Source organism: Geotrypetes seraphini, chromosome 1 (assembly GCF_902459505.1).
Source record: "Geotrypetes seraphini chromosome 1, aGeoSer1.1, whole genome shotgun sequence".
NCBI lineage: Eukaryota > Metazoa > Chordata > Amphibia > Gymnophiona > Dermophiidae > Geotrypetes > Geotrypetes seraphini.
In genome coordinates this window covers 451,825,870-451,851,801 of record NC_047084.1, presented here as the reverse complement: position 1 = coordinate 451,851,801, position 25,932 = coordinate 451,825,870, and the positions used below count along the sequence as shown (strand labels likewise).

At 43.4% G+C, this 25,932-nt stretch overlaps 1 protein-coding gene across 1 annotated transcript; it reads left to right on the top strand.

The window, feature by feature from the left end:
• The first annotated feature begins 12,909 nt into the window (after positions 1 to 12,909).
• Positions 12,910 to 13,386, top strand: LOC117363561 (ferritin heavy chain, oocyte isoform-like). The gene has a single exon (XM_033951565.1). The coding sequence runs from the start codon at positions 12,913 to 12,915 to the stop codon at positions 13,384 to 13,386; it is 474 nt and encodes a 157-aa protein (XP_033807456.1). The 5' UTR covers positions 12,910 to 12,912.
• The last annotated feature ends 12,546 nt before the right edge of the window (positions 13,387 to 25,932 follow it).

Here is a 25,932-nt window from a genome sequence, read left to right as displayed (position 1 = left end):
CCACTTTTAACCCAGTTTTACACAGCAAAAATGCCTTTTATAACTTTGCACAATAGCATATGCACATAGACGTTATGGTGGCAATTCTGTAAATTGGCGCCCAAGATGTAGCACCCATTCTCTAATGGCATCTTAGGAAAGTTGGCATGGGTTTGCCTAGAATTAAATGCCAGCAGTTATGCCAAGTCAATGGCAGTTGTAACTGTTGGCACCTAAATGTGCTCTGAAGGGTGTGTTACTTATAGTATTATAGTTACTCTCCGTGTTCCAGAGACATACCCATATTTGTACCCCCTCACATTTATGTGCCGAAAAGGACAGCGCTTGGTTCTAGTGTATATAATCATACATAACTATCTTTCCCCTCGCTAAAAGGCATTTCCCACACAGGAAAGCTAGGGATCTCCCTCCACTTCAAAATCACTGAGCTCTGGAACAACTTTACCTCCCCTCTTCAGAACTTGAGCTCTCTCCAAGTTTTCCGCAAACATCTGAAAACCTGGCTTTTCTCAAAAAATGTAAGTCTCCCTCCAACTTAGGAATCAAGGAAACTCTTATATCTTGGCATCCCAAGTCCTCTAAATTTTCTTCACACTTCTACCTCTAACCCTCTGTTGTAGTTCCTTCCTATTTCTCCTACTGTAAACCGCGTCGAGCTCTACGAACGTGGAGATGATGCGGTATACAAACCTAAGGATTAGATTAGATTAGATTAGATAGCGCCTGTCCACGTAACTAATGTTTAGGGGCACCCATTTAGGCCAATGAAAACCAGGCCTAAATGCCTGTGTTTAAGTTGTGCACAGATCAGGCATATTCTATAACATTGTGCTTAACTTTTAGGCATGCCCATGACCTACCCATGCTCCTCCCTGGCCTCATCCCCTTTTGAGATCCGCACACTAGAATTTCCACACACCACTTCATAGAATATGCTTAGAAAGTTGTGCGTAAATTCTACTTAGTGCCAATTATTACTTGTTAATTGCCAATTATCGACGCTGATTGGCTTGTTAAACTATTAAGTAGCATGTGCACAGATTTGCGGGGTCAACTTTGCACTGTACAGAATCAGGTCCTAAGTGATTTTGGCATGGATGTTAAAGAATAGTGCCCAGCCCTTCCCCATATAATTGACAATTAGTGGCACCAATCACACACATAATAACTTATGTACATAATTGATATACTTTATTCAATTTAAAAACAATCATAGTGCATTAACAAATAAACATATATAAATAATACAATAAAAGCACTTTACTACACTAACAAGTATACCTAAATGAACATTTTAACCCTCCCATCCCTTTAATTAATACTCTATAAACTTAACTCTTTAAAGCCTATCAATAGTATTATGACTTTAAAAAAATAACCTTATAAATCCCCACCCTGCCCTCCCACCCTAGATGTGTATAATAAATGAACATTAATAAGATCAATTTTTACAATAAGTCATCAATGGTTCCCAAACCTTTGAAAATTTCTTAGAATTTCCCTGCTGTACAGCCAACATCCGTTCCATTTTAAAAATATGGCATACAGACTCCCACCAAAAATTATAGTTTAGCCTATCCCAAGTTTTCCAATTCTTCAAAATTAATTGTATAGCAACCCCTGTCATTCCTCTTCAATCTGAATGAAGTGGAAGCTAGCAGACTTATGCACATAATTGACATCTATCTTAAGGCACCAATTTATAAAATTATCTTTTATGTGCATAGAAAGTTGCACCTACTTTTACTGCTCAGAGGCATTCCCGAAGCATATTTGTGTGGAACAGAAATGGAGTTGTGATGTACACCTATTGCACATTTACATTATTTGCAAAGCAGGTATAAATTTCAAATCTGCTTCACATCAGCATTGGTATGCTGTTGGAGCTGAATATCTCATCTGTATTGTAGTATAGCAGATTTCACTGCTTCAGAAAGCTCTCTGTTCTGATCATTGATCTCCAGTCCATGAATATTTAATACGAACAAAAAGGCATACTTTGTCAAGAGTTCTAGTTGATCCTACTGTCCATTGCCATTTTAGAAACCGTTGCTCTGCCATTTCTCATCCTTATATATTTTATACAAATAAAACACTAAGGGGGCCAATTCTGTAACTTTGTGTAACAAGATGTAGATGCCACTATGGGGTATGCTTAGCACCAGTTCTACAATATAAGGGCAATTAGGCACACCTAAACTTTTATATAATAGAACTGTAGAATCAACTGGAGCTTTTGAGAAAGTTTGCATGTTTTTCTTTGGTATTAAATTTTCATGGATGACTGGTGACTAATGACTGGAAGAGAGGGCTTTCTGAAGCAGTAAAATCTGATATTCTGCAACAGACCCAAGACTTTCTGAGGTCCTATACACATTAACTATTTATTGGTATTGATCAATTTAGTCTCACCATACATAAGACCCAATTTTTATAGTTATTTTATAAAAACATCCTTCTCAAACGCTCTCACACAGAGTCACACTGGCTTTGAAGCAGGAGCGTACATTTTATAATACATGATGCATACAATAGCAGGGTTGACGAAAGCACAAACCAGTCGTGTTGAGAAACTTTTATTGTTTTCAACAGAGTGACTCAACTCGAATTGTGTTTCGGCTATGAAGACAGCTTCAGCAGTCTAAAGCTTTATATCCAAATAGCAACAGTCCATATGGAGAATGATAGCTGTTATAAAACTGGGTCTATGAATGAATATATTCACTACAAGCCTGTGAAGCCTCAAAGAGACTCCCCTTGGTGTTTTGGGGACCTCACAGGCTTGTGAAGAAACGAATGATTATATTCACTTGTAAAGACACAGCTTTATAATAGTTATTGCTCTCCATGTGGACTGTTCCAATTTGGATAGAAGGTTGTAAGACTCCTGAAGCAGGCTTCGTAGCTGAAATATGATTGTATTGAGTGAAGCCCTTGTAAACAATAAATTTCTGAACACTACTGGTTGGTTTGTGTTTTCATAAACCCTGTCATTGTGTGCATCGTTGATCCGTCGACGGAGATTTGTTTCTCTGGTTTGTTTTTGTTCATTCATAAGTGTCAATCTGCCCCTGCATTAACGTGTATGTGGTATGAAATCATGTACTACTTCTTTTATTCATATATACCCTTGGCAATTTTAGAAGCACCTAGGTGGGCATGTAAAACACTTCCACATGCTGAAGTTGCTAATAAAACGATTCCCAAAGAGTACAGTTTTCAAAAGCCATTTAACCAGGTGAACATTGCTCTCTCTCCCTGTGAGGAAAATTGTGTACTGGTGCACCTTTGTGTGGCCATCAGGAGCTATTGCTTTGCTTTGAATGCAGCTGCTCTCTGCCTGCCCCAAAGAGCTGTCTGCCTAATGGAGCCAGCTCCAGCAGTAGAAGAGGAAGTCAACCGTAGATTAAGACCTGTGATAGCATGATAACTCCTCATTCTGTACAGTGCGCAAAAACTTTAGGTGCCAAGTTGGTGCATAACTTATGCACTGTACTGGTAGTTACACACCAAAACAGGGATGAAGCAGCAGGTATGAGTGTAAGCAGGGCTCATAGATGAAACCGTGCGAGACAATCGCACGCGGACAAACCCGCCCAGACAATTGCACGCAGGACATCAGCGCGCTGGACTTCAACAGTATTTTAAAGTGGTCCGAGGGGGGTGTGGGGGAGGAACCCCCCACTTTACTTAGAAATATTGGCATTCCCATTGGGGGAGGGGAACCCCCCATTACAAAGGAAACAGCCTTTTTCCCTGTTTTGTAGGAGAAAATTACTATTTCCTCTGAAATGGGTGGAGGGTTCCCCACTCCCCAACGGGAGTGCCAACATTTGTAAGTAAAGTGGGGGGTTCCCCCACACACACCACGGAGCGCTTTAAACTACTGTCGAAGTCCAATGCACTGACGTCCTGCTTGCAATTGGGCGAGTTTGTCCGTGCACGATTGTCTCGCACGCTTTTGACTGGACACCGTAAGCAGTGGTATAGTAAAGGGGGGTGGGGGGGGCAATCCGCCCCAGGTGCCATGATGAGGGCGCCGGCACCACTCTTCCTCTCCACCCCCTGTCTCTTCGCACTCCTCCCATTGCCACACACACGCCCCCTTTCCTTTCCCCTGTACTTCTAGTTGGTTCACCGCCACAAGCAACAACTTCCAAGTGCTCCTCGTGACCACATCGTCTCTTCTGCAGACATCACTTCTGGGTGCCGCGCATAGGAAGTGACATCAGAGGTAGAGCCAACAGGATCGTGAGGATCATGTTGAAGTTCTTGTTGCTTTTGGCGGTGAACAACCAGAGATATGGGGGGAAGGAGGGGCGGGGAAGAAGCACCTCTCACCCTTGCTACGCCACTGTGTGTAAGTGCCCCTAGGTCATGGGTCTCAAAGTCCCTTCTTGAGGGCCGCAATCCAGTCGGGTTTTCAGGATTTCCCCAATGAATATGCATAAGATCTATTAGCATACAATGAAAGCAGTGCATGCAAATAGATCTCATGCATATTCATTGAGGGAAATCCTGAAAACCCGACTGGATTGCGGCCCTCGAGGAGGGACTTTGACACCCCTAGGTGCTATTCTGTAACTTGACGCCTAAGTGTTCTAAAACCTAACTGCAAGGAGACCTTTATGTGGGAAGGGGCATGGACGGACCATGGGATTTTTGCCAAATGCACCCACCTTTTAGAATATTGTCAGTTGCACCACCTTTGGGCATGCACGTGGTGTGAGTGGGAGCACCTACACTAGTATTCTATAATGGATTTGGAACTCAAAATTGCTGTTATGGAACCCTGTCTTAGTGCTCAGATTTTTTAGCGATCTAACCTTTAGCGCCCTTTATAGAATTGACACAGTAAGCAGGCAGACATTGATATTATCCCAGGACAAGCAGGCAGCATATTCTCAACATGTGATTGACGTCACCGACGGAGCCCCACAGCGGTCAGCCTCGCAAGAAGGCTTGTTTGAAGATCTTTTAAGAGCTTACGAGTGCTGCGCTGCCTTCCCGCCCGAGTTAGGGCACGCGTCTCCTGTGAGGTACCTCAGTTCAACGTTTTCTGCAGAGCCGAGAAGTCCACTTCAGCTCTGCAGCTTTTCGTTACCTTCTCACACTGCGGCTTTGTTATTTTCTCTTAGTCGCTGTGCCCATGCGATTTTTATCTTTTTTCTAAAAAAAAAAAAACCCAAAAGTTTTCTTTACTTGCCTCGGTGACCATGATGCTGGACTCTGAGCCTAAAACTCCTCCTGTTCGGCCTTACAAGCCTCCACCACGTCGTTATCCTCAAAAAACGATGCCAGCTTTCTCCAGGCCTCCTCCTAGATGTTCACCGCAGCAGAAACCTCAGACTTCTGCTGCGTCTAAACTGGCTCAGTCTTTTTGACATTCTCAGTCTGAGCATACCAGTCTCCCTCCATCAAACTTCTCTTCTGCACATTGGAGGTCAATTTCACCATTTTTCTCACCAGTGGGAGCTGATCACCTCAGATCTCTGGGTTCTCAACATCCTCTGGGAGGGATACTCACTTCACTTTCTTCAAGTACCTCCAGATCTCCTTCCAAGAGAGTTTCCTTCCAGTTCGTCGCAACTTCCCCTTCTTCTTCAGGAAGCTCAGGCTTTTCTTCGCCTTCGAGCAGTCGAGGAAGTTCCCTTGAACCAATGGGACATGGGATTTTACTCCCGTTATTTTCTAGTCCCAAAGAAGACGGGGGATTTGAGACCCATTCTGGATCTCAGAGCCCTCAACAAATTTCTAGTCAAAGTGAAGTTTCGGATGCTTTCTTTACCAACTTTGTATCCCCTGATGGATCAGGGGGATTGGTTATGCTCTCTGGATCTCAAAGAGGCTTACACTCATATCACAATCCATCCAGCCTCTCACAGATACTTAAGATTTTGGGTGGGGAATTTTCATCTTCAATACAGAGTTCTTCCTTTCGGACTCGCTCATCCCCCAGAATTTTCACTAAGTGTCTGGTGGTGGTGGCTGCAGCCCTCTGTACCCAGGGTCTTCAAGTTTTTCCATACCTGGACAACTGGCTCATCAAAGCCCCCTCTCAACAAGGGGTTATTGCAGCGACCCGACAGACTATTATGTTCCTCCAATGTCTGGGGTTCAAAGTCAATTTTCCAAAATCCCAGTTGCACCCCTCTCAAACTCTTCAGTTCACTGTGGCCATTCTGGACACTGTCCAGCTCAGAGCGTTCCTCCCTCAACCACGTCGAGATGCTCTTATTTGCCTTTGCCATCAAGTGATTCCTCTCGCATCATTTTCAGCAAGACAAATGATGATTCTACTCAGTCACATGGCCTCTACAGTTCACGTGACTCCTTTCACCAGACTTCACCTTCGCATACCTCAGTGAACTAGATTTTCTGCTTGGTGTACTACTCGCAACATGGAGCCCTTATCTACCTCCTTGGCTTCAGTTTTGGATTATTTACTTCACTTATCACACTCGGGCCTCAAATCTACATCTATCCGAGTCCACCTTAGTGTGATTACTGCTTTCTATCAGCCTCTTGAGGGGAAACCTCTGTCTGCAAATCCTGTGATTTCTCACTTCATGAAAGGACTTTTCAATGTCACTCCACCACTCAAACCCCCTCCAGTGGTCTGGGATCTCAATGTCGTCCTGGCTCAATTGATGAAGCCTCCATTTGAACCAATGATAAGGCTCATCTCAAGTATCTCACTTGGAAAGTCGTCTTTCTCATTGCCCTCACGTCTGCTCAAAGAGTCAGTGAGTTACAAGCCTTGGTTGCAGATCCACTTTTCACAGTTTTCCACCATGACAAGGTGGTCCTCCGCACTCATCCAAAATTCTTGCCTAAAGTTGTCTCAGAATTTCATATTAATCAATCTATTGTTCGTCTAGTATTTTTTTCCAAAGCCTCATTCTCACCCTGGAGAAGTTGCGCTTCATACTTTGGACTGTAAACGTGCCTTGGCTTTCTACTTGCAACACACTCAACCTCACAGAACAGCCCCACAACTTTTCATCTCCTTCGATCCAAATAAGTTGGGGCATCCTGTCTTGAAGCGAATCATATCTAACTGGATGGCTACTTGCATCTCCTTCTGCTATACTCAGGATGATCTCCCTCTGCAGGGTCAAGTCATGAGCCACAAAGTTAGAGCAATGGCGGCGTCTGTAGCTTTCCTCAGATCAACTCTTATTGAGGAAATCTGCAGGGCTGCCACTTGGTCCTCGGTTCATACTTTCACCTCTCATTATTGTCTGGATACTTTCTCCAGAAGGGACGGCCATTTTTGCCAGTCAATTTTACAAAATTTGTTTTCTTAATTTGCCAACTTTCCCTCCATCCCATTATGCTTAGCTTGGAGGTCACCCACATGTTGAGAATATGCTGCCTGCTTGTCCTGGGATAAAGCACAGTTACTTACCGTAACAGTTGTTATCCAGGGACAGCAGGCAGATATTCTCGCAACCCATCCACCTCCCCTGGTTGGCTTCTTAGCTAGTTATCTGAACTGAGGTACCTCACAGGAGACGCGTGCCCTAACTCGGGCGGGAAGGCACTCGCAAGCTCTTAAAAGATCTTCAAGCAAGTCTGCTTGCGAGGCTGTCCGCTGCGGAGCACCGTCGGTGACGTCACCCACATGTTGAAAATATCTGCCTGCTGTCCCTGGATAACAACTGTTACGGTAAGTATCTGTGCTGTCTGAGTTGACTAGTTTGTCCTTACTACTACTACTAAACATTTCTATAGCTGCTACTAGACATACACAGTACATCAAAACGTTGAAGAGACTGTCCCTGCTCAAAAGAGCTTACAATCTAGTCAAGACAGACAAACTGGACAAGAAGGCGCATCAATACACCCTGCTCAGGTTGGAGAGTTACAGAGGGAATGATAAGACAGATATTGAAGGTGGGTTGGAGTTTGGAATTGAAAGCATCTTCAAAGCAGTGGGCTTTGAGTCTAGATTTGAATACAGCCAGAGACGGAGCCTGATGTCCTTCTGTTCTAATACTGTGTTTCTGTATAACTAGTGATTCCTTCAATAGCATGTCTAATATTGTGCTCCTGAAACATATTGGAAGAGAAAAAAAATGAACTATGTTAGGAAACGTGTTAGAGGAGCTGCACAACATAAGACATTGCTAGGGCTACCTAGTGAATTAAACGGTATCACGCTCCCTTTTAAGAAGTTCTCTGTGGTCGTAGGGCCAAGGAGGCAGTTTGTCTGCTATAAGAGTGTTCTGTTGGACAGGTAAACCACATGCCTCTCTGAAAAATGCTGGGTGGGAGAGCTTGTATTCTCATTAACCATGTGTAAAACTGCTGCGTTCTGCCGTATTGGGACCGCTTTTTTGTGAAAAAGGATCCCATGATGTGCAAAACAGTATTGACATGTCATCCACATTGTAGCACATGCGCAGATCACCTAATGGTATATCATGTGGCATTATAACAGTGTTGTGCAGCTTGAGGGCTGGCCTGGGAGCATTCCCCTCCACCCCCCTGGCTCCACCCCCACAGATCTACCCAAATTTTTACTCCCACCTAAGATTTGTGTCCATTCTTCAGATGATAGCCTAGGCACAGTTCTCTGTCCTCCTCTCATCCCACGAGGGTGGTCTTGCTGTGGTATTCTTGGGAGAGTGGGGTGTGGAAGGTATCTCCTCACCCTGCCTCCAGTTTTGTTTACCCTGTTCCTATTGAACAAACAGATGTCTTCCTCTCTCCCTAGCATGCACCTCTGCAGTGTGACCATTTCTTCCTCCCACCACAACACACACTTGTTTGCACCCGTGTTAATCAATTGCTGCTGTACAGATTAATGGCTCTAGAATTCTATATATAAATGTATATAACACATCCTACAGAGTATAGAGCTTCCCAACACAATGGATTTGGCTGTTGTACCTCGTGTAAGGCACCAGGAGGCATGTGGCAAGGCCAGAGACGGGTTTTTACAGTCAGATAAAGCATTGCCTCTTTATATATTTTTGCTGGGGCTGGGTTTGATAGTTTCAGGAATGGGCCAGGGAGGACTAAAAGAGAAAAATGCAATCTGGACTGACTTTTTGTCTTTTTGTACATATTGTGTATAATTTGATGCTTCATAAATTTAAAAAAAAAAAATTTGTTTTTCTTGGCGTGTATACATATGTCTCCTGTCCTTTCTTCTGTCTTTCTCATCTTCAGGTTCCAAAGGAAGGTGGAAAATCTCACCAGCTTAGGGTACAAATCAGACTAGTTGCCTTTACCCTGGGGCTTTTTCCTTTGTTTATTTTTAAATATCTTTATTTAACAGAGAAAACAAAAGCAGATGTGTCAGTTACACAACTATACAACAAAACAGTGCACATATAGCAAAATTAGAAAAAGTACAGAGAAGAATGACAAAAATGATAAAGGGGATGGGTCGACTTACTTATTAGCAAAGGCCAAAGTGGGTAGAGTTCTTCAGCTTAGAGAAGAGATGGCTCAGGGGAGATACATATGACAGAGGTCTTTGAGTGGAAAGGGTAGATGTGAATCACTTGTTTACTCTTTCAAGACAAAGACAAGTTCCTGCTGAACCAGAATGTACGCAGGTAAGGCTAGACTCAGGGCACTGGTCTTTGACCTAAGGGCTGCAGCGGGAGTGGACTGCTGGGCATGATGGACCACTGGTCTGACCCGGCAATTCTTATGTTCTTTCCCAAAATACTAGGATGGGGGCCCACACAATGAAGCTACTAAGTAGTAAATTTGAAACAAATTGGAGAAAATATTTCTTCGCTCAACATGTAATTAAACTCTGGAATTGTGACCTGGATTGGCCACTACTGGAAACAGTATACTGGGTTTGATGGACCTTATATTCTCATTTTCATCATGTTCCCCCCTCCCCCTACATTCCTACCAGTTCTATAACACGAAAGGCTCTTCCTGTGTTTATACTTATTCATTCTTGCTATACCTATTCTGTTGATTCATGATCTCACCCCTATCGCAGAGGTGTCAAGTTTTGTTCTTGGAGAGCCATCAACAAGTCCAGAAATATTCATAAAGGGGATAATTTTATGAAAGGGCACGCATATCAAAGTAACTAAAAAATGCCCTGTGTGGAAGCCAGCAATTTTTTCTGTCACTAGCTTTATGCCTGAATATTCAAGGCTGAGCCATTTCCAGGCACTGTTATTGAATATCTGGGTAGATGTGAATAGACAGTACTTATCAAGTTAAGGGCCAATATTCAGCTCTTAATGGATAAGTTAAACCGGACTGATAGGACTGTGTTTTCTGCCTCTGAATGCCCACAACATAGTTTTGGCTGAATTCAGGTAAGTGCCACTGGGTAGCCCCACACAGGCAATTTATCCCGGCAGGATCTTCTGCCCGATTAAATCGCTTTGAGTATTTACCCCACTTATTTATGAAGGCAACATACTGTAGGTGCCTCTATGCATTTATAAAATAAGCACCCAACCGCACATAAATCCTCTTGCATAAATTTATAGCTAGTCTGAAGACAGTGCATTTATTCCTGTTACCTGTCTTATGAAATCTGTGTGTTCATCACAACTAAGCTGCCGCTCCACCAAAACGTGCCCCTAGCAATGCCTAAAACTGTTTTTAGTCTGGTTAGAATGAAGAAACACTAAGGGCTCCTTTTACAAAGCCGCAGTAGCGGTTTTATTGCACGCAGCGGATTAGCGCGTGCTATAGCGCACGCTAGCTGGAAATCTACCGCCTGCTCAAAAGGAGGCGGTAGCGGCTAGCGCTTCGGCAATTTAGCGTGAACTATTCCGCGCGTTAAGGCCCTAGCGCGGCTTCGTAAAAGGAGCCTTAATAGATAAAAGAACTTTAACGCGGCTTCATAAAAGGGGAGGGGGGTTAATGTAATAAAAAAGTGCTCAATGAAAGTCACATCTTTCTCCAGAGACACTATAAGACAAGAAGCACTTTTATCAAATTGCTAATGCTGCCATAAACTCTCTTACCAGAATACCATCAATCGCTGCTGGGACTCAGGCACTTTTTTGTATAACATTAAGTTTTGGGTTTTTGCATTTATTCATTTACATTTGGAGGTCAGTTTTCAGGGTGGGTTTCTTGGATAAAAAGTGCATGTTGGTCAGCTGACTGAAAAAGTAGCCTTCCTCAATGCATCTAAAAGTACATTGAGACAATTCTATAATTTGGTGTCTCGATACAGGCACAGGTGTTCCTTCTAAGCTGAGCTGGAGTCCTCTACCTACATTCCTGTACACTGTCATTTTCAATACCGAAGGACAGGAAAGCTCTGCAGGATTCCAGGGCACCTGCCTGTGTATTGCAATTGGAAAAATGATATTGAAGGATCACCCTCCACTGGCAGCAGTGCAGTTGGAGGACTCCAACGCAGCTTAGCATGAGCACAATGGGGTGCACTTAGCACCAGATCTGTATCAGTACTTCGATGCACCTATGCCATTGAGTGAAGGAGTAGCCTCGTGGTTAAAGCTACTGACTCAGCACCCTGAGGTTGTGGGTTCAAGCCCAGTGTCACTGCTTGTGACCCTGGACAAGTCACTCAACCCTCCATTGTCTCAGGTACTATAGTTAGATTGTGAACCCACCGGGACAGATAAGGAAAATACTTAAGAGTACCTGCTTACTAGTCAATGTAGCATAAACCCCCCTACGTAATGTAAATGCGCATGAGTCTAGTCTCTTTTGTTTGAAAGGAAACTCTGCAATAAGAGGGCATTGGATGAAATTAAGAGGTGATAGGCTCTGGAGTAATCTAAGGAAATACTTTTTTACAGAAAGGGTGGTAGATGCATGGAACAGTCTCCCGGAAGAGGTAGTGGAGACAGAGACTGTCTGAATTCAAAAGGGCCTGGGATAGGCACGTGGGATCTCTCAGAGAAAGAGATAATGGTTAATGTGGATGGGCAGACTAGATGGGCTATTTGGCCTATATCTACCATCATGTTTCTATGTTTTTCTTTTATCATACTTTATATAGCTTTAATTTTTTTTAAGTTATATTTTATATAAAACTTGTAAACTGTTTAGCTAAAGCTTGATAGACAGTATATCAAGTATTAAGAAACTTGGAAACCGCTTTGATATCTGCAGAGGAAAGGCAGTATATCAAATAAAGACAACATTATAAAACACTAGTGTAAATGCTTTGGTGTGCCCATTTATGGCCAGTCTGTGGCTGGTGTGCCATGCAAAGCACAAAACTGTATAATGTAGGCATGTGGCCTGTGACAACATACCCATGGCCTGCCCATGCTCCGCCACACTTGTAGATACATACTAAGTGAATTTGATGCCTACTTGATAAAACATCACCTAAGCTCATAAATGGCATTTACTGGCACCAATGATATGTGTATGTGCTAATATTCTATAAACCTGTGTGTGTGTGTATTTGGCACCTTACATTAGGTGACAGCTTAAAGAACTGCTCTTCACATGTCATGCAATGCATATACCAGAAATTCCAAGGGCGGATCATCCCAAAGAGTGAAATCTTGCAGATCAGGGGTGTCAAAGTCCCTCCTCAAAGGCCGCATTCCAGTCGGGTTTTCAGGATTTCCCCAATGAATAAGCATGAGATCTATTAGCATACAATGAAAGCAGTGCATGCAAATAGATCTCATGCATATTCATTGGGGAAATCCTGAAAACCCGACTGGATTGCGGCCCTTGAGGAGGGACTTTGACACCCCTATTCCAGATGGTGCATCCAGAGTGTGAATTCAGAAAAATATGAGCATCGGCTCGGGCGTTCCTGCTTCAACAGTGCTTGAACGGAACGCAACACTCGATCCCTCGAGTACACGCGGCAACAAGTCCACCTGTTTCTTCTATCTGAAGCTATGCCCAGGGCTCCCCCCGCGGTATCCATTTTCTTCGTGAGGTCTCGTTAGCCTGTGACTCCCACTCAGTGCCATGAGCTCCCAAGTGAGACAGAACTATCACCAGGACTGCGAAGCGGCCATCAACTGGCAGATCAACCTGGAGCTGTTCGCCTCCTACGTCTATCTCTCCATGTCTTACTACTTTGATAGAGATGATATTGCTCTGAAGAATTTTGCCAAGTATTTCCTGCACCAGTCCCATGAGAAACGAGAGCATGCTGAAAAACTGATGAAGCTTCAGAACCAGAAAGGTGGCCGTATTGTCTTGCATGATATCAGGAAACCAGAACGGGATGAATGGGGCAGTGGTGTGGAGGCAATGGACTGTGCTCTGCAGCTAGAGAAGAATGTGAACCCGTCACTCCTGTCAACGGATAGGAATTACCTGGATGAGCAAGTTAAGGCCATCAAGGAGCTTGGTGACCATGTGACTAACCTGCACAGAATGGGAGCACTACAGAATGGCATGGCAGAATACCTGTTCGACAAGCACACCATGGGGTAGGAGTCAAGCTAAACAGGCTATATATGCCTTGCCCTATGAGCCAGTCTGCTTTCAATTGCATGAGCCTGTAATGTCCTGTCACTCCCAATAGGACAATTGAGTTCTTATCTATGCTGTAACATTTTTGCATCTAATAAAGTGATTTCTGGATATAAAGGAAAGAAAAGCAAAATATGAGCATCGTATTGCTTTGTAAATGGGAAAAAAGCAACATAAAATGATATTTGCCTTTCTTTGAATATGAACTAAATACTTTTGTAATTATCTATGATTTGACTTATTCTTGCTGAACACCACTTTAGTGAATTCCTTCAAAAAGGCAATAAAATTTCAAAGGAAATTCTCCAGGCTGAAAATTGTCATCTCCAGAATGATTAAAAGTATGCATCAATGCTCCCTCTAAGGCAGGGGTGTCAAAGTCCCTCCTTGAGGGCCGCAATCCAGTCGGGTTTTCAGGATTTCCCCTAAGAATATGCATGAGATCTATTTGCATGCACTGCTTTCATGGTATGCTAATAGATCTCATGCATATTCATTGGGGAAATCCTGAAAACCCGACTGGATTGCGGCCCTCGAGGAGGGACTTTGACACCCCTGCTCTAAGGACTGGCTGAGTGCATGCAAATTTTTTCTCATGCGAGTGACAAGTTCTACAAAATGTTTGTTTGTTTTTTGTGTAAGCAATAAGTTCTAAAAAAAAAAAAATTTTTCCAGATTTGCAAGTATTTTTATGAGCAACCATGTAAAATCTGTGAGCAACGCTCCTAGAATGTATGAGTGATTGCTCAAGTGCGGTAAGAACTTCAACACTCAGAATTTCCTATGAAAGTTGGAGGTCTTTCCACCAAGGCCGGTGTTAAATACGCTAGCGTGGCTCTGTAAAGGAGGTGTAAAATGCTGTAAATAAAATAAAAATAAGGGAGGGGGAGGCAGTAGGTAGGAAAGTGTGCTCAGATTTCTTCCTACTTGATTTTTCTCCCCTCCAGTCTACCTCGCATGAAAGCAATGATGAGGATCAGTGCACTGATACTGAGGTTCAAATGAGTGAGAAAAGAAGCTCAGAGTGTATATGACAGAAATAGCCTTTAAATGAGCGTGACACTTCTAATGAATGGCTTGGTACCTCTGTTGTACTTTTAGCTACTTTGAGAGTAGGCTTTCTTAGCAACATGTTTAGATCATGGTAAGAATAATGTATCGTAGGTAGCATTTTCAAATCTTCAAGCACAAAGATACCAGCAGAAAAAGCAAGCTTGTGTTTTATATCTGTGGCTGTGCTAGTGCAGGCTGGTAAGGTAAGTGCTGGATAAAAACCTCTAGCGCAGCTTGATAAAAGGGGCCCTTGGATATTACCTTTTTTACCCCCTCCCCCTTTTGTAAAACTGCAAGTGTTTTTTAGCACAGGCTGGTGCACTGAATGCTCTGCGCTGCTCCCAACACTTATAGAGTTCCTATGAGCATCGGGAGCAGCGCAGAGCATTCAGCGTGCCAGCCTGAGCTAAAAACCACTATCGCGGAGGAGGGGTTAGTTAGTTTTTTATACTGCAGTAATAAATCCTAATAAGCCTGAAGTGGTTTGCAATGCAAAACCTGAAAAGAAAGGAAGAGAAGAACAAATCAAGGTAGAACCAGGCCTTTTCCAAAATAAAATGGCTTCAGGTTATGCCAAAATACCATGTATAAATAGGACTGACGAATATTGTATAAGCTGGAAGAGAATTCCAGAATGAAGCAACCTGATAGCAGAAAAAGATTGTTCACTTTAAAAGAAGGAAAAAAGCAGCAAGTCAAAAGTAGAACTTTGTTGCAGCCCAATGCAAGATGGAGCATAAACTAATGATAGGCACCCTCTACATGGTTTACAATTAATAAATAATAGGAAGTTTAAATAGGAAAAGAGTTTGACTATTTCAGGTCTGCAGAGGCCCTTCACTGTTCTAATTGGCGCCAAGCATCAGGTTAGCAGAATATCAACATTGCATGGCGAGAATAAATTAGTTTTTAATTCCTCTTTAAATTGGGAGAAAGACAGTAGAGACTTGGAGATTATTCAACAAAAATGAGACCACTGTCAAAACAAATAGAGGATCATGTATTCTCAAAGCATCTGACAAAAGGATGGAACTACTAACAGAACTTGTTGGGAGGACCAAAGTGATTGCGAAGGAAGCGACGCAGAAGGAAGGCTCAGCTGGCACGAGCAGCGGATATGACAGCCTGCTCTGTGCTGGCAAAGATGTGAAGAGGTATGGGGAGGGCACAGTGATGTTAGGTTGGTAGGGGGCATGGCAGGGAAGAGTGCATGGGGCAGAGACACTTGGTGCCTCCATCCTGGGAACCATCTCCCTTGCTACGCCACTGCTTAGTACCCAGTGTCAACTTTTGGCCATTAATCACCACATGTGTGCCTCTCACAAACCCAACCTGGTCCTCCGCTACTAGGCTCCTTTTATCAAGCCGCGTTAACCTCTTGCGCTGGCCAAAAACTACCGCCTGCTCAAGAGGAGGTGGTAGCGGCTAGTGCGGCCGGCGTTGTAGTGCACGCTATTACGCATGTTAAATCACTAGCACGCCTTGATAAAAGGAGCCCTAAGTGTAGGACATATACTGCAAGTCTATGTGCCAAAATCTTAGCTATAATTTTAAGGTCAACACTGATTAAAAAACTGGGTCTATACGATTCTGGCTATACTGGGTCTTTGCCTGGCTTTGGTAAAAGTGTGATTAGCATATTCTGGGAATTACCCCCTTGAATAGCCTATGCATACAGTGCAATCAGAGGACTCACCAAGTTTCGATTTAATATTTTGTAAAAATTCACTGGCCCAATGCAATGTTTTTATAGCTTTCTTGAATTCCACTCCTGAAATAGGAGCATTCAAACATTCTCTCTCTCCACATCAGATAAGTTTAATGAGATAAATTAAGTGAATCCAAAAAAAGTTTGATCATGCTATCTTCCTGAATTTCTGACTAATATAATGAACTTCAGTTTTCTACCAGTCTCAAACCTTTCTTTCCTTTCAAAACTCCTGGACAATTTGTGTTCCATCAGCTTTCTCAACATATTGAATCTTCTAGTTTTCTCCATTCCTAACAGTCCAGCTTCCATAAAAATCACTCAACAGAAACAATAATTGCTTCACTTCTAAATGATTGTTATCCCAGGACAAGCAGGCAGCCTATTCTCACATATGGGTGACGTCATCGACGGAGCCCCGATGCGGAAGCCTCGCAAGCAGACTTGCTTGTAGAAACTAGAAGTTTCGAGTCAGCCGCACCGCACATGCGCAAGTGCCTTCCCGCCCAGCACAGGGTACGTCTCCTCAGTTCTCAGTTTTCCACGGAGCCGAGAAGTCCCTCTTTGACTCTCTGTGTTCAACTTACTTACTTCATGCCTTCTCTCACCGCGGTTTGTGTTATTTTTCTTCATGAATCGCTGTATTTAGTTTATTTCTTTTATTTCTCATTTAAAAAAAAAAAATTTTATTTCTTCCGTTCGGCTGCTGGGGCAGGCCGCTCAGCCACAGCCCAGGGGCTTTGACCTTGCAGCGGCTGTTTTTCCTCCTATGCAGGCCGCTCAGCCACAGCCCAGGGGCTTTGACCTTGCAGCGGCTGTTTTTCCTCCTATGTCCCGGCCAACAACAGGCTTCAAGAAGTGTAGCCATTGTCAGCGTGCAGTTTCTCTTACGGACTCACACAGTAAGTGCCTCAAGTGCCTTGGGTCAGATCATCACCCGAAGTCGTGCGAGTGCTGTGCTATTCTTCAACCTCAAGCCCTTAAATGTCATCTGCTTTCAGTGGAGAAGCTCTTCGGGATGGATTCGACCACTTCCTCGACTCCGAAGCCGACCGCGGTCTCACCTTCGACCGAGGTTCCTCCTGTTTCCACTGCTTCGACCTCAAGTCTCATCAGACCTTCATTTGCAGCAGCTCTTTCCTCGACGACGTCTGCTGTATCTTCTCCTGTATCCTCAGGTCAAATAGCTCAGCAGAAAGTTCCAGCAGTGGTGCTTAAGGTGCCTAAGACTTCCAAGTCGAAGCTCAGTTCCACTGCCTCTGTGGAACCTCCAGCCACAGCAAGTGGACCGGTTTCAGACGCGGTCCATCCTTGCCGGCTTCTTTCCAGACCATGTTAGAGCAGCAATTCATTCAGTTCCTCACTAATATGGGACCAAAACTTGTTACTCTAATCCAGCATGGGCATTCTGCAAACTCCCGCGAGGTCGAGCCTCTTCCTATGCCTCAGACTGAGACTACACACTATGCAAGGAGCAAAGTCTCTGTGAGTATCTGGTCTGGCATCTATGCACGTAAAGCAAGGAGCAGATTCTTTGCAAGTGCCTTGACAGGAATCCTCACACTCCATACAAGGAGCAGAGTCTTTGGGAGTGCATCGAGGTTCCTCCATCAAGCCTCTGGAGCTTCGATCCACAGCTTCCAACCCCATCCATTCCTTGGTGCCATCGACTGCTTCCATCTCCGGGGCAAAGTCTCCTTGAACTTCGAGATCTGCTTCCAAGCACCGTTCTCATCGACGTTCGAGACCTTCATCGAGGCATACTTCCAGGCATAGCTCTTCTAACAAAGAGTGTCCTTCTTCAACTAAGCCTCGATCTACACCTTCCAGTTCTACTAGACCACTGACTCTTCGATCGAGGTCTCCACTTCCAAACCTCGAGGACTCAGCAGTTTCGATTGCTTCATCCAAGTCTCCCTATTCTTTTGATACCTTTTTTCCGGCCGAAGCTTCATCTTCGACCCAGGCTGCCTCGACGACCTCGAGTCCTTCTCGAGGCAAGGCATTGGCAGATCAGCTATCTTTCTCCTCTTTTTTTCGTCAGATGGCTATAGACTTGGACCTTCAATTGGATGCTGGTTCCAAATACTCTAAGGAGTATCTTGAAATCATGCATCTTCCTCAACCTCTGGCAGAGTCACTTAAGCTTCCTCTTCATAAGCTTTTGTCTCAGACTTTTACCAGATACCTGGAGATTCCTTATGCAATTCCAGCTGTTCCAGGCAAATTGGACTCCAGATATAAAACTCTCCATTGCAAAAGATTTGAGAATTCACAATTATCTCACCAATCCCTACTTGTGGAGTCATCCTTGAAGAGGTCCCATCCTTCCAAGGTTTATGCTACCGTTCCTCCTGGAAGGGAAGGGAAAACTATGGACAAATTCGGATGTCACATCTATCAAAATGCCATGATGTCCTCTAAAGTCCTTAATTACAATTTTCATTTTATAACTTATTTTGAGTTCCTCATTACTCTTTTGCCTAAATTTATCAGTTATTTAGATATTCAAAAGCACTTTGAATTTCAAGAAGTTATAGTTTCTCTATCACAACTCAGATTACATCTACTTCAGTCTTCTTACGATGCGGCTGCTTGTTCTGTAGCAATGCACCGCCTTGCTTGGCATTGACATGGATCCTAATCTTCAGGACCGCTTGGCTAATATTCCTTGTGCAGGCAATGACCTCTTCGATGAATCTATTGAAGCAGCCACCAAGAAATTGTCTGAGCTTGAAAAATCCTTTGCTTCTATTGTCAGACCTAAGCCAAAGCCAGCTCCTGCCAAGTGTGCATGCCCTCCTCCTATTTATCAGAGGCGTTTTGCTTCAAGGATGGCTCCTTACACTTGCCTTCCTCTTAAGAAACAGCAGAATCAGAAGCAACAGAAACCTCAACCTTCTGCTGCACCTAAAGCTACACAGCCTTTTTGACTGTTTAAAACAGAGCATAACCTCCACCGTTCTGTCTCTAAATTATCTTCCACCTATTGGAGGTTGTCTCCATCATTTTTACCACCAATGGGAGACAATCACATTCGACCTCTGGGTGCTGTCAATCATCAAGGGAAGGATACTCTCTTCATTTCACTCAGGTTCCACCAGAGCTTCCTCCAAGAGAGTATCCTTCCAGTCCATCCCAGACCGCCCTTCTTCTTCAGGAAGCTCAAGCTCTGCTTCGTCTCCATGCCATCGAACCAGTTCCTTTGGAACAGCAGAACAAGGGGTTTTACTTCCGTTACTTCCTTGTTCCGAAGATGACGGGCGATCTGCGGCCCATTCTGGATCTCAACAAATTTTTAGTCAAAGAAAAATTTTGCATGTTATCCCTGGCATTCCTTTATCCCCTCCTAGGTCAGAATGACTGGTTATGCTCTCTGGATCTCAAGGAGGCTTATACTCATATTCCCATTCATCCGGCCTCCCACCAATATCTCAGATTTCGGGTGGGGAATCTGCATCATTAATACAGAGTGCTGCCCTTTGGCCTGGCTTCATCTCCCAGAGTGTTCACCAAGTGCATGGTAGTGCTAGCCACAGCTCTCAGAAACCATGGTCTTCAGATATTTCCCTACCTGGACGACTGGCTCATCAAAGATTCAACATCTCAAGGGGTTATTGTAGCGACCCAACGGACTACGTGGTTCCTACAGAGTTTGGGATTCAAAATCAACTTTCCAAAATCCCAACTTCAACCCTCTCAGAATCTACAATTCATCGGAGCTGTTCTGGATACTATCTAACTCAGAACATTCCTTCCGCAACAACGTCTGGAAGTCCTTCTTCAACTCTGTCATACAGTGTCTTCCCGCTCCTCCATATCAACGAGACACATGATGGTACTCCTGGGTCACCTGGCCTCCACAATACACGTGACTCCTTTTGCCAGACTTCACCTCAGAATTCCTCAGTGGACCCTGGCATCTCAGTGGACGCAGGTTTGCGACCCACTTTCTCGACACATTGCAGTCACTCCTTCATTGAGACAGTCACTCCACTGGTGGATGCTCTCTTCCAATCTCTCCAGAGCCTTGCTGTTTCAAATGCCCCCTCATCAGAAGGTCCTCACAACAGATTTCTCAACCTACGCTTGGGGCGCTCATCTCGATGGTCTCCGTACTCAAGGCCACCGGACCAGTACGGATCATCAGTGTCACATCAATCTGTTGGAACTCAGAGCGATTTTCAAGGCTCTCAAAGCTTTTCAACATCTTCTTCAAGATCAGGTAGTCCTCATTCGGACGGACAACCAAGTCGCCATGTATTATGTCAACAAACAGGGAGGGACAGGATCTTCCTCCCTTTGTCAAGAAGCTCTGAAGGTTTGGGACTGGGCAATCCACCACAACACCTTCCTCAAAGCTGTCTACATCCAAGGGGCGAAAAATTGCTTGGCGGACAACTTGAGTCGTCTTCTGCAACCTCACAAAGGGACACTCCATTCCTCGCCTCTTCATCACATTTTTTCACAGTGGGGAATGCCTCAGATAGATCTCTTTGCAGCTCCCCACAACCACAAACTGCCTCAGTTCTGCTCCAGGATCTATTCTTCTCATCGCCTCGAGGCAGATGCTTTTCTTCTGGAATGGACGAATCTCTTCCTGTATGCATTCCCTCCATTCCCTCTCATTCTCAAGACTCTTGTCAATTTAAAGAACGACCATGCCACCATGATTCTGATTGCTCCTCGGTGGCCGAGACAACCTTGGTACTCCCTTCTCCTTCAACTCAGCAGCAGGGAGCCATACCTTTTACCAGTTTTTCCATCTCTGCTTACACAGAGTCAGGGATCTCTGCTTCATCCCAACCTGCAGTCTCTACACCTGACAGCTTTGTACCTCTCAACATAACTCCTCTTCAGTTTTCTCAATCTGTAAGAGACATTTTAGAGGCTTCTAGGAAGCCTACCACTAGGCGATGCTATCACCAAAACTGGACTATATTTTCTACATGGTGTTTTTCTCACGATACGGAGCCTCAACATTCCTCCTTGTTTTCTGTTTTAGACTACCTTTTGCACTTATCCACCTCTGGCCTCAAGACTACATCGATCCGAATCCATCTTAGTGCAATTGCTGCTTTCCATTAGCCTATTGAAGGAAAACCCCTTTCTGCTCATCCGGTGGTTTCCAGATTCATGAAAGGACTTTTCAATGTCAAACCTCCTCTCAAACCGCCTCCAGTGTTTTGGGACCTCAATGTTGTTCTTACTCAATTGATGAAGCCTCCATTTGAACTAATGTCTACGGCTCATCTGAAATATCTCACTTGGAAAGTGGTGTTTCTCATTTCCCTCACTTCTGCTCGACGAGTCTGTGAACTGCAAGCTTTAGTTGCTGATCCACCTTTCATTGTGTTCCATCATGACAAGGTGGTTCTCCATACTCATCCTAAATTCCTACCTAAAGTGGTTTTGGAATTTCGTTCTCAACCAATCTATTATTCTTCCAGTGTTCTTTTGAAAGCCTCATTCTCATCCTGGAGAATCAGCTCTTCATACTCTGGACTGTAAACGTGCTTTGGCCTTCTATTTGGAATGCACCAAACCACACAGAACTGCTCCTCAACTTTTTGTCTCCTTCGATCCAAATAAGTTGGGACATCCTATCTCTAAGCATACCATCTCCAACTGGATGGCTGCTTGTATCTCCTTCTGCTATGCCCAGGCTGGATTACCCCTACAGAGTAGAATCACAGCCATAAGGTCAGAGCAATGGCAGCTTCAGTAGCTTTCCTCAGATCTACACCTATTGAGGAAATTTGCAAGGCTGCTACTTGTTCCTCGGTTCATACTTTCCCTTCTCACTATTGTCTGGATATTTTCTCCAGACGGGATGGCCATTTTGGCCAGACAATATTACAAAATTTATTCTCCTAAATTGCCAACACTCCCACCATCCCATTCTGGTTAGCTTGGAGGTCACCCATATGTGAGAATAGGCTGCCTGCTTGTCCTGGGATAAAGCACAGTTACTTACCGTAACAGATGTTATCCAGGGACAGCAGGCAGCTATTCTCACAACCCACCCACCTCCCCTGGTTGGCTTCTCTGCTAGCTATCTGAACTGAGGAGACACACCCTATGCTTGTCGGGAAGGCACTCGCGCATGCGCGGTGTGGCTGACTCGAAACTTCTTTTTTTTTTTTTTTTTTAACGTATGTTTATTAACAGTGAAAAATACACCACCCAACAAGGTGCAAGGCCAAACAACAGTGACATAAAAGCGGTCCAATTCAAAGGGTAAAAACAAAGGCACATAACTAGCCCCCCAGACCTTCCCCACCAATAAGTCAAAAAGGAACAAGAAAAGAAAAGGAAGTAAATGGGGGGAGTAACCTAGGGAGTGTCAGAAGAGGACCCATAAAGAACAAGAAAGCCTTAGATCGTGGACAGTGACCCTTCACCAGTTTTATTCGTCGAAACTTCTAGTTTCTACAAGCAAGTCTGCTTGCGAGGCTTCCGCATCGGGGCTCCGATGCCTGCTGTCCCTGGATAACACCTATTACGGTAAGTAACTGTGCTTTATTCAGCCATTGACCTTGGTTTAGCTGTTCTTCTCACTTCCTTAGATCTTTCCGCAGCATTCGATTTGGTTAGTCATTATCTCCTCATCTCACGTCTTGCCTCTTTAGGACTCTCTGGAACTGTTCTTTATTGGTTTTCTTCTTTCCTTTCAAACAGATCCTTTTCTGTTGCTTTATCGTCTTCAGTCTCTGCCCCATCCAAGCTTTCTTGTGAAGTGCCATAGAGTTCCGTTTTATAATAATAATAATATAGTAATAATAATAACAGTTTATATACTGCAGTACCGTGAAGTTCTATGCGGTGTACAAAAGATTAAACGAAGGTACAAATTGGTTGAGCTTAAGAGAGGTGGAAGAAAGAGATTAATAGGTCAAGAAAACCATTATTGAGAAAGAGATGCACAGGTCAGTTGTCTAGATACTTCAGGAACAGGTGTGTTTTTAGACGCTTCCTGAATATCTCATAAGTAGCGGGCGAGAGCATTGTTCTAGGTCTTTACCCCATAATGCTGCTTGATGTGAGAGAAGGTGTTCATGGTGTTTTCTCAGTTTACAACCTCTAACTGGGGGGGGAAACAAAGTTCGAATGTGAGCTTCTCGTGTGTCTGTTGGCTGAAAAGGAGAAAAGGTCAGTTATGTATTTAGGGGCTAGTCCGTATAGTACTTTAAAGCAGAGGCAGGCGAACTTAAACTTTGCGCATGCTTCTATCAGTAGCCAATGTAGTAGGGTGTCACGTGATCAAATTTCTTTAGCCCGAAGATTAGTCTGACCACTGCATTTTGCATTAATTGTAAACGTCGCATATTCTTTTGGGAAATTGCTAAATAGGCGATACTACAGTAGTCAAGTTGACTTAGTACGAGGGATTGAACTAGGGTTCTGAATGCTGACGTATTGAAATAAGATTTAATGGATCTAAGTTTCCAGAGAGTAAAAAATCCCTTTCTGATTAAGGAGTCCACCTGGTCTTTTACGGTTAGGCATTGATCCAGAGTTACACCCAGTATCTTCATGGTGGATTGAATAGGGTAACTAAGTTCATTGATGCATAGTGGAGTTTTGGTGTCAAGCGGATGTGGCGAAGCAACGAAGAATTTTGTTTTTTCTGAATTAAGTTTGAGCTTGAAGTCTGTCATCTATTGCTCTATCACTTTTATAGCTTCTGCAGCTTTGGGAATAGTTTCCGAGATAGAGTTAGCAAATGGGATGATAATCGTAAAGTCATCTGCGTAACTGAATAATTTTATCCCCAGCTGGGTTAATTGTACGCCCATAGAGGACATGTAAACATTGAAAAGCAATAGGGATAGCGGTGACCCCTGCGGCACACCAGATGGATTGTTCCAGGTATCGGAGAGATCATAGTTGAAATGTACCTGATAAGTACAGGATATAAGGAAGCCACGAAACCAGTTCAAGATCTCATCCCTGATACCAATAGCGTCCAGGCATTGTAGCATTTTCTCATGGTCTACCAGATCAAAGGCGGAGCTCATATCGAATTGCATGACCAGGGCATTGAGGCCCTTGCTAAAACAGTAGGCGCAGATTGTCTAGAATAGCCGCAATTGAGTTTCATGTAGGAGAGAGAATTGCTCAAGATATTCCATCAATTGGGTGTGTACCAATCCCTCCATGATTTTTACAATAAATGGAATGGATGCTACTGGTCTGTAGTTGGTTACTAGGGCTGAAGATTCTTTACTATTTTTTAGGATTGGGGTTATTATTATGTGACCGATATTAGTAAGGAACTTCCCATTTTTTAGGTTATGGGCTAAGTATTGCAGCAACGATAGTTTAAATTCTAAAGGTGCCGCTTTCATAATTTCTGGGGAGCATGAGTCCAGAGCGCAATAAGATTTAGAGTATTTGCTATATAGTTTGGTATAATTATTCCATTGTAAGTCTTGAAAGGAACTCCAGATATGTCTGCTAGTATTTCATTTCCTTGTATGTTAGCTATTTGATGATCACTAGGGTCGTTTGTTGAACAGTTGTTTCTTAAGATTTTAATTTTTGAATCGAAATGCAGTGCTAAGTCATTTGCAGAGGGTAACTTAGTGTTGTGTATGGGTGTGGTGTAACAAGTGGTGTCAAATAAATTCGTGATCAGGTTGAACAGCTCTTTTGTGTTGATTCCTTGTGAACAACCATTGCAAGATAGGTTGATTTTACTAGAGTAGAATGCTTTACATTTGTCTTTTATCAGTTGTTTGTAGATTTTTATGTTAGCTCTCCATTTGTTACGGTCTGCTAATTCTCCTGTTTTTTTCCAAATTCTTTCCAGCCATCTAGCTAGTTGTTTCGCTTTTAGAAGTTCAGTGTCAAACCATTTGTTATATTTATTTGCACTGCTTTTGCTATTACGTTTAGGGGCAATTTTATCTAAAATGGAAGTGCTGGTTGTCCCAGTGATCCCAGAAATCGATTCCTTCCTCTATCTCCGTTTGCAGAGAATATTGCAACCAATATAACCTCTTGTGTGATGTTCTCTTTTTATCATCGAACGTGTTTTAGATTTTCGATGAGACCAGATTAGCTTGAAATAATAAGTAAAATGGTCAGACCAGATATCGTGACACCAGGTGCCTTTAGGTAGAGAGATGACAGGGTCTAGGATTTCCTTTGTGGACATGGCTACCATATCTAAATGATGGCCTTTTTCAGGTGTTTGTGTGGGTAAAGGGAGGTTGTAGTTAAGTAGGGATAAGAAGTTTTTAAACTATTTTGTGTCTGTGTTGTCCTCTTCCTCTAGGACAGGTGTATGTTTATGTCTCCTGCGATAATATTGTAGGAAGGGGCAATTGAATTATGTAGGACAAATTCACAGAAGTCCTCTTTGGCTTTTGGCCAGCTTTTTGGTGGGACATAGAATAATATGCAGGATAAGGATTCTTCTAGTTGACTGTTACTAATTTTGCAGGCTAGAATTTCTAGTTGGTTGGTCACTTTGGAGTTCAGTAGTTCAAACTCAAATCCTTCTTTAAGAATAATTGCTAAACCTTTTTTTTCCGTGCGGTTTAGCGTAAAGATTTTGAAATTGTCTAGCAGGAGATCAATTATTATTGGATCATCTTCAGACAATAGCCATGTTTCGCTTAGGAAAAGGCAGGCTATTTGCTTGCTGATGATCCAATCATTAATTAGGAAAGCCTTATTCCTGACAGATCTAGTATTAAGATATGCACATGGAATAGATGCAGATGTGATAGGTTCGG